General features: G+C 47.9%; 2 protein-coding genes across 3 annotated transcripts in view; one reads left to right on the top strand and one right to left on the bottom strand.

The window, feature by feature from the left end:
- Positions 1-338: 338 nt before the first annotated feature.
- On the bottom strand, positions 339-16084 carry COG4 (component of oligomeric golgi complex 4). Of its 2 annotated transcripts, none has more exons than XM_077309723.1 (19): positions 15922-16084; positions 14189-14271; positions 13960-14074; positions 13567-13741; positions 12630-12823; positions 11768-11873; positions 11460-11617; positions 10363-10421; positions 9178-9311; positions 8656-8774; positions 7706-7872; positions 6417-6582; positions 5739-5801; positions 5063-5179; positions 4806-4898; positions 2950-3033; positions 2581-2682; positions 1146-1274; positions 339-706 (listed from the first exon to the last, which is right to left on the bottom strand). In XM_077309723.1, exons 1-19 carry the CDS (start codon positions 16063-16065, stop codon positions 572-574), a joined length of 2343 nt encoding a protein of 780 aa, XP_077165838.1. In that variant the 5' UTR covers positions 16066-16084; the 3' UTR covers positions 339-571. The 2 variants fall into 2 exon arrangements, with proteins under 2 accessions (XP_077165838.1, XP_077165839.1); XM_077309724.1 differs by lacking the exon at positions 15922-16084 and adding an exon at positions 15668-15869.
- SF3B3 (splicing factor 3b subunit 3) overlaps positions 16009-16222 on the top strand; it is a 32686-nt gene continuing 32472 nt past the window's right edge. The window contains exon 1 of the mRNA XM_077309715.1: positions 16009-16217. The gene's annotated coding sequence lies outside the window, so the exon portion shown is untranslated. The remainder of the gene's footprint in view (positions 16218-16222) is intronic.

The raw sequence follows: 16222 nt of genomic DNA, 5'->3' as shown, positions 1-16222 counted from the left end.
CAACTCTGGAGAACCAGGCTTGATGCCCCACTCCTCCACAAGCAGCCAGCTGGGTAACCTTGGACTAGTCACAGTCCTGTTAGAGCTGTTCTCACAGAGCAGTCCTCTTAGAGCTCTTACCTCCACCTACCTCACAGGGTATTTTTTGTGGGGAAAGGATGGGAAAGATGTTCGTATGGGATGGGTCCATTTGGATAGTGAAAAGCAAGGTATGAAAGGCCAGTTCTCCGCCAGGAACATGGAAACTGGCAGGGAATCAGGACACTGGTCAAGGGGTTTCTGTGGAGTTCGCAAGAAATATGGTGCGCACATATTCAGGCACATAACCAAGGCAGAAATCCATCTGAACTATTATTTAATGCCTTGTATCTGAAAATATCTGCTTCAGTGTCCAGCATGAAAGAGCAGAAGTCTTCATTTCTCGTGATGAACAAAAGATCAGCTGGGCCTCCAGGTGACCTGTTACGCCATTTTCCTGTTAGGAGATGACTTAATTCATCTCTTAGTCCTTCCCAGAAGCTGGTGGTAACAGGACGGGGGTCCAGGCCCTGCAGGGAGACGTTCCAGGTGGCTACAAGCGCAGCCGCTTGATATCTTCACTGCGGAAGTCTATTCGGAGGGCCAGCACTTGACGCACCTCGGCTGGAGTAAGACGCCAGGTCAAGGGGCCTGAGTTTGCCCCCCAGTAGTCCAAGATCTCAGTCACCTGAAAAAAAGAAATGGAAAGCCAAGGCTATGGAAGTGGCAGAAGAAAAAAGAGGACTGTGCCACTTAAAAAACACAGAGGAGTGAGGCTAGGAGGGGTAGTCGTGCTCCATAGAATCATAGAGTTGGAAGGGGCCATACAGGCCATCTAGTCCAACCCCCTGCTCAACGCAGGATCAGCCCTAAGCATCCACCTGGGTGACATTTGGCTGAGTGTGATGCTGGCCTCCATGAGGGGCACCACTTAGAGATAAATGAGGAATGTGCACTCTGCTGCACTCAAAAATGCATGCTCTTCAGCCAATCTGAACCCCAGAAAGTGTGTGATATGGGAAGCCTCAGATGCTATAGGCCCCATGTAGGTATTTGGGACCCGAATGCCACGCCTAATCCCTCCCTCTTCCAACCCAATGCTTGCAGATAGCAAAAGCTGGCCTTACTCTTTCCAGGTTGAGGATGGTTGCCATCTGGGAGAGACGAGCAAATTTGTCACGGATGGTCCAGGTGGTCACCGTGGTGAGATAGGCAATCAGCGACCGCAGCTCTTTGTCAAACTGCAGGCCACCAAGCTGGGGGAATAAAGGGGCACTTGGCTTAGCATGCATTCCACCTTTCAAGGAAACAACCTTGTGATGGGCAAGTGCAGCAGTGGGCCGCCTTTGCAGAAGGAAGCTGAAAGGGCCACGCTTGGTGCTACTCTCGGCTCAAAACTACACAATGGCACAATTAAGCCGCTGTGGGCAGTTTTGCTCACTGCGATATTCGTGCTGCTTCCCAGGTTCACAAACCATTTGGAAAGTTCACTTGCTAGGACTAGTTGAATAAAAAGAAGGAAACCGGGGAGCAGTGGCTGTTAATGAGCAAGAAGACGGAGAATTATCGAGATAGCTAGTCCTCCAGATTTTGCTCCCAGGAACTTGCTTTTAATTTTCAGCTTCAGCTCTTCAGAACTCCTAATTCATTATTCCAAAAGATATGTTGAATATTGATCTCCAGGCATTCTTTCTCTCACACACAAATAGATGTTTTGACAATTTCACTCAGTCAACATGCTTTGTAGTTGAGCATGCCTCTCTCTGATCAGTTCTCAATACAAATTATGTAGATTAGGCAAAACTTCAAAATATCTTCCTGATTTGTAAGGGTTTTCTGAAGTACGCTTTTGAAAAGGAACCATAAGGGCAGAGATGGCACAGGAGTAAGGCCTAAACCATGGGGAGGAACAGGAAGTTGAGGGGGAGCAAAATGATTAAAGGCCTGCTCAATTTCCTTCCAAAATCAGTTGAAAACCAGTTCCAAATGATATTTTTCTAAGTAGGAAGGAAAGATAAAATCCTCAGCAGTGCAAAAATCAGTCTTGATCCCTGGTCTTTTCAGGGACTCTGTCTATTAGCATCATCATCAAAATCTATATCCCTCCTTTGTGCTCTCATCAGAGGTGGCTAACAGGTTTCTGCATAAAGAACACATACTTTCTGCTGCAGGCAGAAGATGGCAACAGAAGGGGATTTCTAGGCAGGCACCACCCTGCTGGCCCTATGAGAGGCAGAGGTGGCATTCTGCATGTGCACATCTGAAGCAAAAGCACCAAACTATATTCTACCTCATCAGGGTGTCACACAAGGGAGCCCTCTCAGAGATATGCCTGGAGCACAGAACAGGAGATCAAAGGCAGGAAAATGACCCTTTGTGTCACTTCACAGGAAAGCTGACTCAGATTCAGAGGTCTGACGGAGGACAGCCAGCATCAGTGACTAAAGCACAATGGCTGAACGGTGATTCCTAGAACCACTGGAGGGCTCTGCAGGGGCAGGAATCCACTCACAAGCTCTTCCAGGCCCTTTCCATGAAGTCTGGAGAGTAGCCCCTGCTTACCCGGCTAAACGTGGACTTGAGGACCACCTTCTCCATCTCCACGGCAATGAGTGTGGTCATCAGGCTGGTCAGGCTGTCGTAGATCACTGATGAGAGTCCCGCCTGTAAACAGAGAAGGCGACCTTGACCTCAAAAGTGCCCAGAGTGATGGGGTAAGAAAGAACAACCCCCACAAGAAAGGTCCTTTTCTTTAGCCCCTTTACCTCTCTTCCTACCCTGAGAAGCACAAGGGAAGCCACTGCAGAAGAGCCTCAGAGGGGCTAAGGCCTGCTCATTTTCCCATTGGCAAAGTGGAACTGTGGAGCACCTCCCAAAGGAGGTTCAATGGAATGGTTGGAGGGGGAGCACTTCACGTCTGACCTCACTGACCTTGAACTCTGCCATTTGCTGCTCCAGGTTGAGGATGAACTGCTGGACCCAGGGGTCATTGGCTTCGTAGTCGTTGAACTCTTCCTAAAAGGAGGACAGAACGCATGGGCGGACTTCAGCAACTCCAAGGGTTTTCAGGCAAGGACTTGTGTGGTAGAATGGTTAGAGTGTCAGATCAGGATCTGGGAGACTCTGGAAGCTTGACAGGTGAATTAGGGCCAGTTACTCTCAGTCTAACCTACCTCGAAGAGTGGTGGTGAGGATAAAATGAGAACAAAATGGGTCCCTATTGGGGAAAAGGAGATTAGATAGAAGAAGAAGAGTTGGTTCTTACATGTCACTTTTCTCTATCTGAAGGAGTCTCAAAGCGGCTTACATTTGCCTTCCCTTTCCTCTCCCCACAACAGACACCCTGTGGGGTGGGTGAGGCTGAGAGAGCCCTGATATTTCTGCTCAGTCAGAACAGTTTTATCAGTGCCATGACAAGCCCAAGGTCACCCAGCTGGCTGCATGTGGGAGAGTGCAGAATCGAACCCGGCTCGCCAGATTAGAAGTCCACACTCCCAACCACTACACCAAGCTGGCTTGATGGAATGCTGGAGGGCTGCTGTTTAAACAACTGCTGTTGCAATTTTGATGTCCAATCAAGTCTTTGACTGAAAAGGTCTTGATAATGATTTTTCTTTTTTTTTAATGTCCTGTATTAGCCACCTTGAGCTTTAGGTGAAGGTGGGGGGAAATGTCTTAATAAACAAATTTTTAACACACAAAAGGACCCTCCAGGGTCTCTGGCACCAGAGGTTACACCCAATGTCTCCTAGTTAAGATCCTTTAAGCATGTGCTGGCAGGGGTTCATGGGAACTGTAGTCCATGGACATCTGGAGAGCCACAGTTTGGCCACCCTTGCTTTAATGGAAGATTCTAGGGAGTGAAGCAGGGAGACTCTGCATGGAAAACAGCTTCTCCAGCAGAAAGCGGCCTATTACAGATAATGAGTAAAGAGTGGTCTAAATTCACAGCTGGATATGGACAAACAGGCCATATAAGGAAACCAATTCACGTGATATAGACTACAGTTTCACTGAGAATTGACTTGTTGATCAATAATTCTTCAGCCCACACACTGGTTGTTGTGAGTCCCTTATTAGGAGATGGCACACACAGACCGTTTATGCACTGGGAACTTCTCTGCCCCAGCTCCCGTGCAGGAGTACAAATCAGGGCAGATGAGGTGCACCAGGCCAAATGCTTTCCCGTGTGGGTGCAGGAAGCGGTGGGGCAACCTGCTATGACTAGAATTGCAGCCTGCAGCCTGGCATGAAGCCTCCAGTGCATAAACGGTCACACATGAACTCTCCCAACAAGTAATAAATACATACGGAATCACCCTGCACAATTGTTTTAGTACAAGGGCGTAAATCTACACATGGGTCCCACCTGGATTCCTGGCAGCTGCCACCTCTCTAATTTTCCTTTTTGTTTCACTAAGAAGCCCCTGAGTCCATTAGAAAACTTTGCCTGACATTCCCTTTAGGTAGTGATTATTCCAGCCATCCCATCTACCTCTCTAATGTCCCTTAACTGAAAATCTTTCATTTTGTCTTGTAAAAAGCTTTATTTGGTTCCAGACTGAACCAACATTTGGCTCTGGAGCCATCAGTTGCAAGCCCTTCCCTAGGCACAAAAGACCATGACCTGCCCCATTCTGCAATGTTCATGACAAAGAAGAAAAGAAGGTCCCCTGCCCCTGCTTTAGGTTTTTTAGAGTCCTCTGCAAGCTGGGAAGGTGCAAGGCATGTACAACTCCTTTTCCGTGCTACCCAAGTGCTTCTGAAGTGCAAGGAGCTGAACTTACCTCCTCAATGTTGTGGGAGACAGAGAGGAAGAGATTGATCCAAGGCTTCACCTGTGGTTTGATAGCTGAGTTGGTGAGCTCACTTAGCCCTTCCTGGAGGCAAGATGGGGAATGTGCGTGTTAGAAACACAAGGACAAGAGGGCCCCTAGAGGCCTCTACATTGAGGACAGGACAGCCATCCCAGGCGTGAAGCACACAAAATCTAGGAGTCCTCTGGCTGAACTCTGGGCTACAGTCTTGATAAACAGAAGCTTACCTGCAGCAGGTCTCGAAACTTGTGCGAGACGGCAGCCATGTCGGAGAGGCAGCTGTCAATCTTGGGCTGTGCTTGCTCACCTCCAAAGCCCTGCTGAAGCAGCTTTGCACAGTCGCTCTGCACAGAAGCACAAATCCAGGGGCCACTGAGAATTGTCCCATTTAGTAACAGGAGCTGGCCTCTCAACCAAAAGATGTAGGCTAAGCATGAAGCAAGTTAAATTAGCCAAATGGAAAGGCAGTGCAATGTAGCCATTACCATTTTAACTAGCATCTGTAGACCCAGGCTGGAATCTCCACTCTGCCATGGAAGCCTGCTGGGTAACCTTGGGGGCCAGACACACACTTGCAGCCTCATCTACCTCACAGGGTTGTTGTGAAGATAAAACAGGGGAAAGGAGAACGCTGTAAACTGCTGTGAGTACGCACCACGAAGAAAGGTGGGGTCTAAATATAAATATATTAGCCAGCTTGAAACCTCAGAGAAAAGGGGGATAGAAAGGGTTTATGAATTAACCAAAGGTGAGTGTTCTTAACTGAGCATCCCAACAGCGTTCTTGACTGAGACGGAGGAATTTCAGTGCCTATTTTAGCAGGTGGGAGATGATACACTAGATAGAATGTAAACAGTAATAGAAAAAGTGGCCACTGGTGGGGGAGGCAGAACAGTTCAGTACCTCTAGGGTCTTCTTTAGAGTCATGATGTTTTCACTGCACACCTCCACGTTGTTCAAGGTCACCTTTTAAAAGACAGAGAGGGAATATCAGAATGTGGCGTTTTCCACCCATGGAAGATTTGTAACATCTACCCTGCAAGCAGCAGCAGGAGGGACGGGAAGAATGCCAGATAGAAATCCCCTCCAAAAGACTTGCCACTAGCTTATCACGCAGACGCTGCTCACTGGAAGAGAGTGGAGCGGCAATAAAGACACTAGCCTGGGGGGAGAGGTTCAGTAGGAGAGGTGCTGGGAGAACTGGGGCGTGTGTGCTAGCATTTGCAAGGAGAATGCACGAGAAGGTGGAAAAGGGAACTCCTACCAGTAGTTGCCTCTCTTCATTCTACCCCGGAGGTGGCAATGAATCCTATCTCTCCACTATGCGGAAAATAACCGCAGATGGCAAATTTTGTTGCAGCAGAGAAAAACTCAGCCTTTACGAAGGATCAGTTGAAAACCTGCCGTGCCCCAATGAAGAAGAGGCAGCTTTTTTGGCCTCCTGCTCCCAAAGGCCTCTGGCTGGAGCCAGTCCTTGAGCCAACCCCACTCTTATCATCCTGGCACCATAAATCCTGGCCACTGAGTCTTTGCTCCCATTTCCCCACCTTGTGAAAAACATTAAGGATTAAGCACACCTACCAGGAAGGACTGTTTGGCCTCATCTGTGCTTTCAATGCCTTTGGTGTCGAACTTGCCCTGCTGCAGGCTGCTGTGCATGAGGCTCACTGCGCTGGTCACACCCCTCTGGAAGTCTTGGAAAGTGGTGGCTGGGAAGCCCATCTTCAGCTTGTTGCACAGGACCTCCCTAGGAAAGGCAGAAGAGGCCACTGGGGATGAGATTCCTGGACGGCCCTGAGAGTCACCCTCTCACGTTGGGATGAGGCGGACTGATGATGTAAGGAACATCATTGCTAGTGGACTCTAGCAATGAACTCCAGCCATTAGACAAAATGGGGTGTGTGTGTGTGAGGAGGAGAATAGGTGATCTATTAGAGCAATGTTACGTGGCTCTTATGGCCCCTGCTGCCCATTGTGACCACCCCCACCCATGTTTCCAGGAATAGGGAGTTCTGGTCAGCAGATGGTTCCCACCATGAAACAGCCATAGCCAGATGAAAAGGTAAACTGTATGCCTCCTTGAGGTGCAGGCCTCCTGTCAGGCATTGAAATAAATGTGGGTCTTTTGGTTGATGGTCACTGTAATCATAGATCGCCACGAACCACAAAGGGAATATTATTGAGCTACTCTTAATTTTACCCTGTCTGTCGATGGCAGGGATTCTTAACCAGGGGTCTGTAGACCCCCAGGGGTCCGCTGGAGCTCTAGAAGGGGCCTGTGCCATTTCCCCTCCTGTCCTAATGGACTCAGCCATAAGCTAGAGAACCAGCCACTTCCATTGCTCCCCCTCCTGAGCATGAGTGAGTTCTCTCGTGATTTCTGGGGGGCGGGGGGGGGGGAGCAGAGCCTGCATGCTTACTTTTGCCATAAGCCATGTCCTGTCTCTCCCCTCCTCAATCCTCCTCAAGAATGCCTCTGTTAAAGCAGGTGGTGATGTCACTTCTGGTGACACGCAACTAATGGGGGCGTGGCCAGCTGACATCACTTCTGGGGCTCCTTGAAGCCTGGAAAATTATTTCAGGGGTTCATCCAGGGTCAGAAGGTTGAAAAAACACACATGGTTCCTCCCTCACATACACCTTGAGAGGGAGGGCACCATCAAGACAAGAGACAATCATAAAAGCTGTTATGTGCTGAAGCAAACGAGCACTTAGTGGTAATCATTCAGGGTGGGGGAGTCTTTGTCCAAATGGGACTGAGTTTTCTTAATTTTTGCACAGACTAAGCTGGGGCACCATGAAAGGCACGTGGCCTGGAAGGCACATGCTGCCACCACCATCACTGGGCTTTCCCCGCCCCGCTCACACACCTGAAGTCCGATTCCAGCTGGGTGATGGAATGGTTGATCATGGCACAGAGGCAGTCGATGCTGGAGCTGGAGAGGGCCCTTCCGATGCATTTCTTCACTATGTAGAAGACGTCATCCACCATGCTGGAGGTCAACTGGCCCTTCTCACATGTGTCCATAGCCACAGCCTGGGAGAGAAGGCAGAACCCAGTGCTGATTCTCCATGGACACATCCTTGGCTTTCAAGAGTGAAATGGTCATGCAGCCCGCCCACCCCCAACAGAGAGCCATACTCTCCTGCCATGATTTGCTTGACCGAAGTCCCAGAACTCCCCATGGGGAACAGATCTGAAGTTGTCTTGCTCGTTCTCCCCTCCCTTTCGTTCCCATACTCTGGGTCTATCTAGCTCCCAATTGTGTGTTCTGTTGTTGTGGCTGTTTCTTCCTGCATGGAGGGGTCAACTGTACTACCCTTTGACAATAAGAACTGATCTGTGTGACACTGAGTTGTGTAGGTGGGGCAGTCTTTTGCTTATATAATTGCTCTACGTTTCTGCTTTCCTTTGTCTCTGGCAACACACGAGTCTTGTGAAGCCGTATGTACTCTATTGATTAAACTTTTAAGTTTCTAGACAGAACTTTGAGTCTGCTTTTCTCTGGGAGATTTACCACAGAATATGACACTGTGGAGGGAAACTCCAGGGCATCTCCCACAGCTGGACGCTTTTTCTAACTGAACTCCAGTGAGAAACCCATCAAACCCCCAAATACCAGAGAGTCAAAGCACTGCTCCCAATATCTCTTTCCATGGGAACCTTCAGCGATGTGCTAGTAACTAGGCAGCCACACTCAGAATGCTCAATCCATTCCTCATCATCTCTCTGATGCTAGAAAAGCTGAATGCCATTCAAGAGGATTCTCCAAGCTGTAGAAAGAGAAGGTGGCTACTCTGAGCAGACATAGACCCCCACCTTGTTGACTGTCTCTCTCATGAAGTACTCTTCCATGGTGATATAGTAGCCAATCAGCTCCTGCATCGTGCGGCTCAATAAGCAATTGTTAAGCAGTTTGTCCAGGCACTTCTGATGCTCTGTGGAATATAACAGAGAAGGCAGGCATGGATTAAGAGATGGCAGCAGCATGAGACTTATACAGGCCCTTCTGATACTCCAAATCCAACTTAGTTGTTCTGCAATCAGCAGCAGATTTCAGTATGGGGAGGGGGAGCAGGCTATAAAAAAACAGGTGAGAGGATGACCAACTATGGGTTCCATGCCAAGAAAACTCAACATCTGTGCTACCAATCACCTCAGAAATTGACCTGATCCCCAAAGGGATCTTCAATGTGGACAAATAGGAGTACTAAATGAAATGCGAATTGCACACAAACGACTTGTTTTATTCTGGAAGTTCACAAAAGTAATTCTGCAATACCCCCAGCCTCGCATATTTTCTGCTTTTTAATGGATGAGCTCACCATTTAAAACCTTTACCTTGTTTGACCTCCTCCGAGGCCATGGAATCCCCCACTTCAAAATCAGAGACGATGCGCCTCTTAATGAACCTGAGGTACAATTCACTTCGAGCATTCATCAGCGTGACCTCAGTTAAAATCGGGTCGAGTTCTCTGAAAGAAGCAAGGCAAGGATTAGCAGGATAGCCATGGAATGGGATCAACATCTCAGAACAAAGAATGTAGCAAAATAAAGCCGCCACAAAACTCCTGGGCCACTCACAAGAACGCTAAGACCCTAAGTTCCCAACTACAAATGACGTTCCTACACCTCATGTTTGCAGCGTCAAATTTTAACACGTGACTATGGCATTTCCAAGAGTGTCTTCCCAGTCTCTGCTCTCGCCATTCCCCACTCCCATCCCTTTGGCTGTAGTTTTTTTTAAACAGTGCCTGGAATGTACAATATGCCTGCCTCAGAAGCACATGGTTAAGGAAAGAGAAATGAATTCATGCCAGTGTCGAGCAAGGGATCTACCACAATTCTCAAGTATTCCCAACATCTGCAAATCAACTGCTGGCAAAACAAGCTTCAACCAATCAATGTGTATTCAAAAGCTGCAGGTCATATGCTCATCTAACCTTGACTAGGATTGCCCATGCTAGTTTAATCTCATCAGCTCTTGGAAGCTAAACAAGACCCTGGCTACTATTTGGATGGGGTTGCTATGCAGAAGCAGGCTCTGCCAAACCATCTTTGTTCATCACTTGCCTTGAGAACCCTATGGCAGGGGTGGCCAAACTGTGGCTCTCCAGATGTCCATGGACTATAATTCCCATGAGCTCCTGCCAGCACTATTCTGTCAGGGGCCCATGGGAACTGTAGTCCATGGACTTCTGGAGAGCTGCAATTTGGCCACCCCTGCTACAAGGTTGCTATAAGTTGGCTGTGACTTGATGGCACTTCCCAGCACCATGCTCATTTTCTGAGGCACACGTTTCCCACAGTTTTGTAAAGAAAAACATCCCACTTCACCCTGGCAGGGATTGTGATGGAAGCCAAAGTACAAGAGGGCACTGTCACCTCCCAGGAAAAGACCCTCTTCTGAAAAGACCACAGATGAGTGCATACCAATGGGTCACTTTGGCATGAATGTCCGTGCAGTATTTACTAATAGATCATGCAACTAAAAGACAGAAAGAATAGAAAACGTCGTTGACATACCTTGGCTCAATCTTTTCGACAGCTGAGCTCCCCATCATGCTGTTCTGAACATGCTGAAACTACAAGCATAAAAAGGGGAAAGTGACACTTAAAAAAAAACACGCTCCTCACTCATTCACAAGTTATCTACTATCTCCTGACTGAGCAGAACACAGCAACTCTGGAGGAGATCAACCTCTCGGGTGGAGCTGTATTCAGTAGTATGTGTATGGTGGTGGTGGGGGTTCATAATGAGATCTATGAGAGTTCAGGACATGGACAACATTGAGAGGGTGCAGAGGAGAGTGATGAGAATGATCCGGTGACTGGGGACCACACCCTATAAGGAAAGGCTGAAGGACCTGGAGCCTGCAGAAATAGATGTTGAGAGGGGACATTAAGGCTTTCTTTAAGTATTTGAAAGGTTGTCATTTGGGGCAGGGAAGGTTCCTGTAGGCAGCAGAGGATAGGACCTGCAGTAACGGCTTCAAGCTACATGTAGAATGGTACTAGCTGGATATCAGGGAGGGGTGGGGGGCATATTTCACAATCAGAGTAGTTTAGCAGTGGAATCAAGTGGAATCCCCTTCACTGGCAGTCTTCAAGCATTGGGCGGATGGATATTTATCATGGATGCTTTAGGCTGATCCTGATTTGAGCAGGCAGTTGGACTAGATGGCATGTCTGGCCACTTTCAACTCTATGGTTCTAAGAACAGAAAGTCCTTGACAGAGTACTTCTACAGGAAGCAGCTGACAGGAGACTGTGAGCATAACCTGTGCTTGCTACTCTAGGCAGAAGATATCCAGGTTGAGCATTTCAGAAGCTGTTACAGAGCAAAAGTGCTGCAGTAAAGACAGCATGTCTGGATCCAGCTTAGCCCTGATGCTCATTGACTGGGCAATTCACTTCCCCCTCCATTTACCACATCCTGAGAGCCACTGGGAGCTTTACACAGTGACTCCCAGGCCAAGCTGAATTTCCTGCATGCATCCTGTCCAAGTCTGATATAAATGACTTTTCTGTAAATTCAAGCAATTGGGGGCGAGGGGGGATGTTGTTTCTAAATGCTGAAGGAAAGGCAGGCTGTGCTCAGCCTTCAATGACAATCTACTCACCTGTCTGTGATAGTCTCTCTGCTGGATAAATTTGTCCACGACCTTTTCTACCTGCCGGTCGCATTCCACCTGTAAGTGTTTGATCAGGGTATACAACCTGCCTGGTCCGTAGTAGGTCTCCACAATGGGCTGGTGGGTCTCCACAATGCGTGCGATTCCTGCAAGAAAGCACAGTGCCCTGGGCTACATACATGCCCACCATACAGGTTGCCTGAAAGAGCTGAGATTCTGCAGGTCAAACAAAAGGGTCTGGCATGCCGCTGTTTGACACGTTCCAGGAATTGCCTAACCCCGACATAAAGGATTACCTTCAAAAAGGAGGGTCAGTGTATCCGCAAAGATGACAGCAGCCCTGCGGTCACCCATGTCTGTCTTCATCACCAACTGCAAGTTCTCCTCTGCCTTATTAGCCACCTGAAGAAGAAAGGAAAGGACTTCGGCCTGTAATACTCCTGCACAGCCCTAGCCTGATGCCATCCCTCATCCCAGACCCCGCACAGATGCCTGCCCTTTCCTCTCTACATCAACCAAAAGGCAGGATAGCATAATGGTTGGAAGCAGATCCAAATCAAGTGTCCCATGCTAGAAGGGCTTCATGGAGGAGGGCTTGTGGGAGGAGGCCAGTGACTTGAGGACTGCCCTAGAAGAGGCCTTTCCTCCTCTGCTTCAACTTTAACAGGCAATTCGTACAGTGGGTGAAATAGCTGGCACGGCAAAGATCTCATGCGGTGTAGTAGTTATAGTTCCTACATGGGGAAACCTGGGTTTAAATCCTCATTCAGCCACTGAAGCTCACAGGCAAACTCTGGCAACAGCTTGCAAATCTAATCCATTATATACAAAAGACTGGGATCAAGGCAAGAGTTTTATTTTAAAAATTGGTTTTAAAAGCAAAGCTAGTGAACTAAAACATGTTTTAATGATCTGGAAATAGACGGGCCAAAATAGGTCTTCTTGCCTGCAAAAGATACTAGTCCCATAACTTGTTCTTCCTAACTCAATGGGCAAAGGAAGGCAGCACCAGGGGACAGCCAGCACCAGCACTTGCTGAGTCTATGAGAGGGCCAAACCACTAGAATGGAAATAGTGCAGCTCAGAATGAGTCCCAGCAGGGGAGCCCCAACCACTCCTGGCAGAACTGCTACTGGTGAGCTGTGCAGCTTCAGTTACCTGTTTACAGAGGTATTCCGAGAAGTTGCTCAGGCCTTCCTCATGCAAGCCCAGCAGGGGGAAGATCTTGAAAAAGCGTTCCACCTGAGGCAGGTCTTCCTGCCTTGTGGCTTCGTCAAATTTCTTGGTCACAATCGTCTTCAGGCGCTGTTCGGCCTCTTGCAGGAGCTTCAAGTTGGCGTCAATTATGCTGCCTGCCCAGACAAAAGAGAAGGTCTCAGTGCCGTGTTTCTCAACTCTCAAAGTGGAATGTAGACTTCCACACCCCCGCCCTTTGCTTTTATTAAAAATAAAAATATATATGAATGGGAAGTCTGAAGAGAGATTATGAGCTGAGGACATACACATTTCTCTCTCTCTAATGCCAAAGCTCAACAAATGTCTACTCATTTTTATGTACAACCAAAACAGGCTAGAATCTTGATTTCTCAAGAGATTATCTGCTGCAGGCCAGATACTCTGACACAGGGGGAAAATGCCATGTGCCATCTCCCAGGACAGATGCATGCATGACTTCAGTAAGAATTCCAGGACTCTTTATTAACAGCTGAAGACTACAAGAAATTGGACATTTCCCATGTCCAGAAAACATTTCTGAAGACTGACTCCATGAGAATCGGCAGTGGTTTCTCTTTATCCTGCCTTGGATATAATTTTATGAAAGGAGAACAATCGAGTCAGGGCTTAGAACTCATGGCAGATTCAATGCACTACAGACTTATATGTAGAAGGAATCTTGACAGCATCTTGCAATAATGGCAAACATGGAACAGGGGGCATGGGTTCAAATTCTACTATGAAGCTCTTTGCTATGAAGCTTTGGGCAAATCATTCTCCACTTAATCCACATCATGGGCTTGTTGTGGTTGTGGGATAATTTTCGGGGTTGTTTTGAAGAAAGAGCTAATACATGGAATTAGTAAATAAAATTAGGTACCCTCTCGGCCTTGCCTACTCAGCTCAATGACTGATTTGTCCAATGAAAGGTAGCGATGGATATGAGCAGCTGCTTGTTCGTAATCTTCGTTCCGTAGGGCTGTCTGGACTCCATCCATGCAGAACTTCAGGTCCAAAATGTCATCTGCTCTCTGGATGGCCTGATAAAGGCGGTTCTGCAAAAAGAAAGAACTCCAAGACTTAACACTACCCTAAACAGCCCGCTAATAAGAGAAGAGAAAATCTGGGACTTGAAGACCCTGACCGTATACCACTGACAGATAACTTTTTAACACATGGATTGTTGACTGAAATTCAGATCCACCTCATCATACCCTCAACCGAACCCCACTTCTGTACTTTGATATCTTGAACCCCTGCTCTGTCTCCTAACCTTGGCAAGATCCAGCTGCCGGACTTTACTGCTGACATTCTCTGCCAGATTACAAGTGAAGGTAATCGTCCCTGCTAATTGCTTTGCATCTCCTTCAATCAGTTGCAAGTTGGGACTGGAAAGACAAAAGGGGGGGTGGGGGAGAAAAGATAGTGATTAAAATTCAATCTGGCCACCTTCCAGTTGTGCATGAGGCCACCCTCTCTAGGACTTGTTACGTGTTACTAACCCAATGCGATGAAGGGCAGTCATTTTGCTCTCAATACTACCTTGTTGGTCCAAGAGCATTTCGAGCTCTTCCTCCACAGCTTTCTGGAAAGAAAAAAAAACAGGCGCTGGAGAATTAACCGATTTCCAAATTGTATTAACTCTGGAACCCAATGGGATGCCAAGGAGAAGATTCGGAAGTAACAGTTCTTAGTGGGTGCAACACCCTGTCCTCGGAAATTCACTTAGTTTAGTGATCCACTATTATATCTGTCATCTCTGTTTACCTGCTGATGTTCTTGACTGTTTAGTTTTATGATATTTAAGGAAGGAGGGGAAATGGAAATAGGGCAAAAAGAGATACAGGACAGTTGTCATCGTATTGTGTTTTTTTGTGAGTTGATATTTGTATATGGTGGTGATTGTCAAGGACAACCCGGAAACTGCAAGTGATTCAGAACATAGCAGGGGTTGGCCAATGGGAACTCATCATGTTTGTTTTAATACAGTTCTAGTGGTTACTGTATTGGTTGTGAGTTGTTCAAGGTGTGGGTTACGACTTTTAAAACCCTTCATAGCCTATGAACCACATGTCTAAAGGCTCCTGACCCCATATTTTGATGGATCCCACACATTAGCCTGGCATGCTTTCTATCCAATCCTTCTCACTAATGGGGACCCAAAACTGGCTTACACTCCTTTCCTCCACTGAATCCTCACTACAACTCTCTAAGGTAAAAGGCTGAAAGTGTGTAACAAGTCCAGGGTCACCCAAATAAAATAAAAGTCCGGTGGCACCCTAAAGAATAAAAATATTTATTTTATTAGAATAGGCATTCAAACTTGGGTCTCCCAGATCTTAGTCTGAAACTTTAAACCAGGGGATCCCAACTTATTTGAGCCTGTCCAGAGAATATGCCCTGCAGTTTATAACTTTCCCACATAAGGCTAGTCCAGACATAGATCTATGTCCACAAGCCCACTAAACTGGCTGAATATTACCACAATATTCTCTCCTGACAGAGCAGGGACTACCTGTTTAAAGGCTCCATTTCTCAAGTGAACTGGTTAAGCTGACCAAAACTAAACAGTCTCTGGCAACCACAGCAACAGACTGCAACAGCAACAGACTGGGGTTCCTCCCAGCAAGGCTCATTTACTTCTTGACTTCGGGAGTCATTAAATTCACAGATCCTAACTCCATCAATGGCTACTATCAGAGATGATGAAAAGAGATCTCCACAACCAGCAGAAGACCTGTGCTAGGAGGCAATTTCTTCGCATTTAGGGCAACTGGTCAGATACCATGTGAAACAAAATGTTAGACTACGTGGATGAACTGCCTGATCCAGAAGAGCAACTTGGGTATATTATTTTTTATCTACGAGAACGATGACAGCGAATGACAGATGTTGAAGGATAGATCAGTTTCAAAGCATCAAGGCTGTTTTTGTCAACTTTTGACTGGGGGAGGCTCTCCAGCAGAAGTCTTCCACGTCACCTGCTCTTTTAAATTGGGTAGGGCAGAATTAGAACCCAGGGCTCCTGCCCACAAGGTAGCTTTTCACTCTGAATGGGACCCTCGCTCCACCGAGGCCAGGCTCGCTTGGCAACCGCTCTGCATGGTCTCAGATGGAACTGTTCGCCTCATTCAGCTGGGGCGGCGGGGGCCGCATCCGAGGTCTTCTGCATACCGAACCCACGCCCGGCCACAACCCCCATCCCGTCAGCGACAGTCCCCGGGCAACGCCGCACCTCCTCCGCGCACAGGCGGCTGTACGCTGCCTCCAGGTCGGGCAGGTCAGTGAACGCGCGGATCTCCTCCATGGACAGCGCGGAGGAGGAGGAGGAGGAGCCGCCGCTCGAGAGAGCCAGCGGCGTCGTTGCTGGCGCCGCCATCTTGGCCTATCGCATCCGGATACTTAGAAGGGGTGCCCCGAGAGGAGCCTAAGGAGCCGCCGTTGCGCGTCTCATGCCGAGACGAAAGAGAGGAGTATCCTAGAGCAGCGCCGGAGTGAGCGAGTGAGGCTGGCGAGCGGCCATTTTTGAGCGTGAG

This window comes from Paroedura picta, chromosome 14 (genome assembly GCF_049243985.1).
Source record: "Paroedura picta isolate Pp20150507F chromosome 14, Ppicta_v3.0, whole genome shotgun sequence".
NCBI lineage: Eukaryota > Metazoa > Chordata > Lepidosauria > Squamata > Gekkonidae > Paroedura > Paroedura picta.
Note: the sequence above shows the minus strand (reverse complement) of the source record. Positions and strands in the feature narration are given on the sequence as shown.

What these genes read in the sequence shown, in the direction of transcription:
- COG4 (XM_077309723.1), bottom strand. Translation starts at nt 16,065, where the DNA reads ATGGCGGCGCCAGCAACGACGCCGCTGGCTCTCTCGAGCGGCGGCTCC. An exon ending in GAGTAGGCAAGGCCGAGAGG is followed by an intron (nt 12,824 to 13,566) that starts GTACCTAATTTT and finishes TTGTCTGGGCAG; the next exon opens with GCAGCATAATTGACGCCAAC. An exon ending in ACTGACCCTCCTTTTTGAAG is followed by an intron (nt 11,618 to 11,767) that starts GTAATCCTTTAT and finishes GCTTTCTTGCAG; the next exon opens with GAATCGCACGCATTGTGGAG.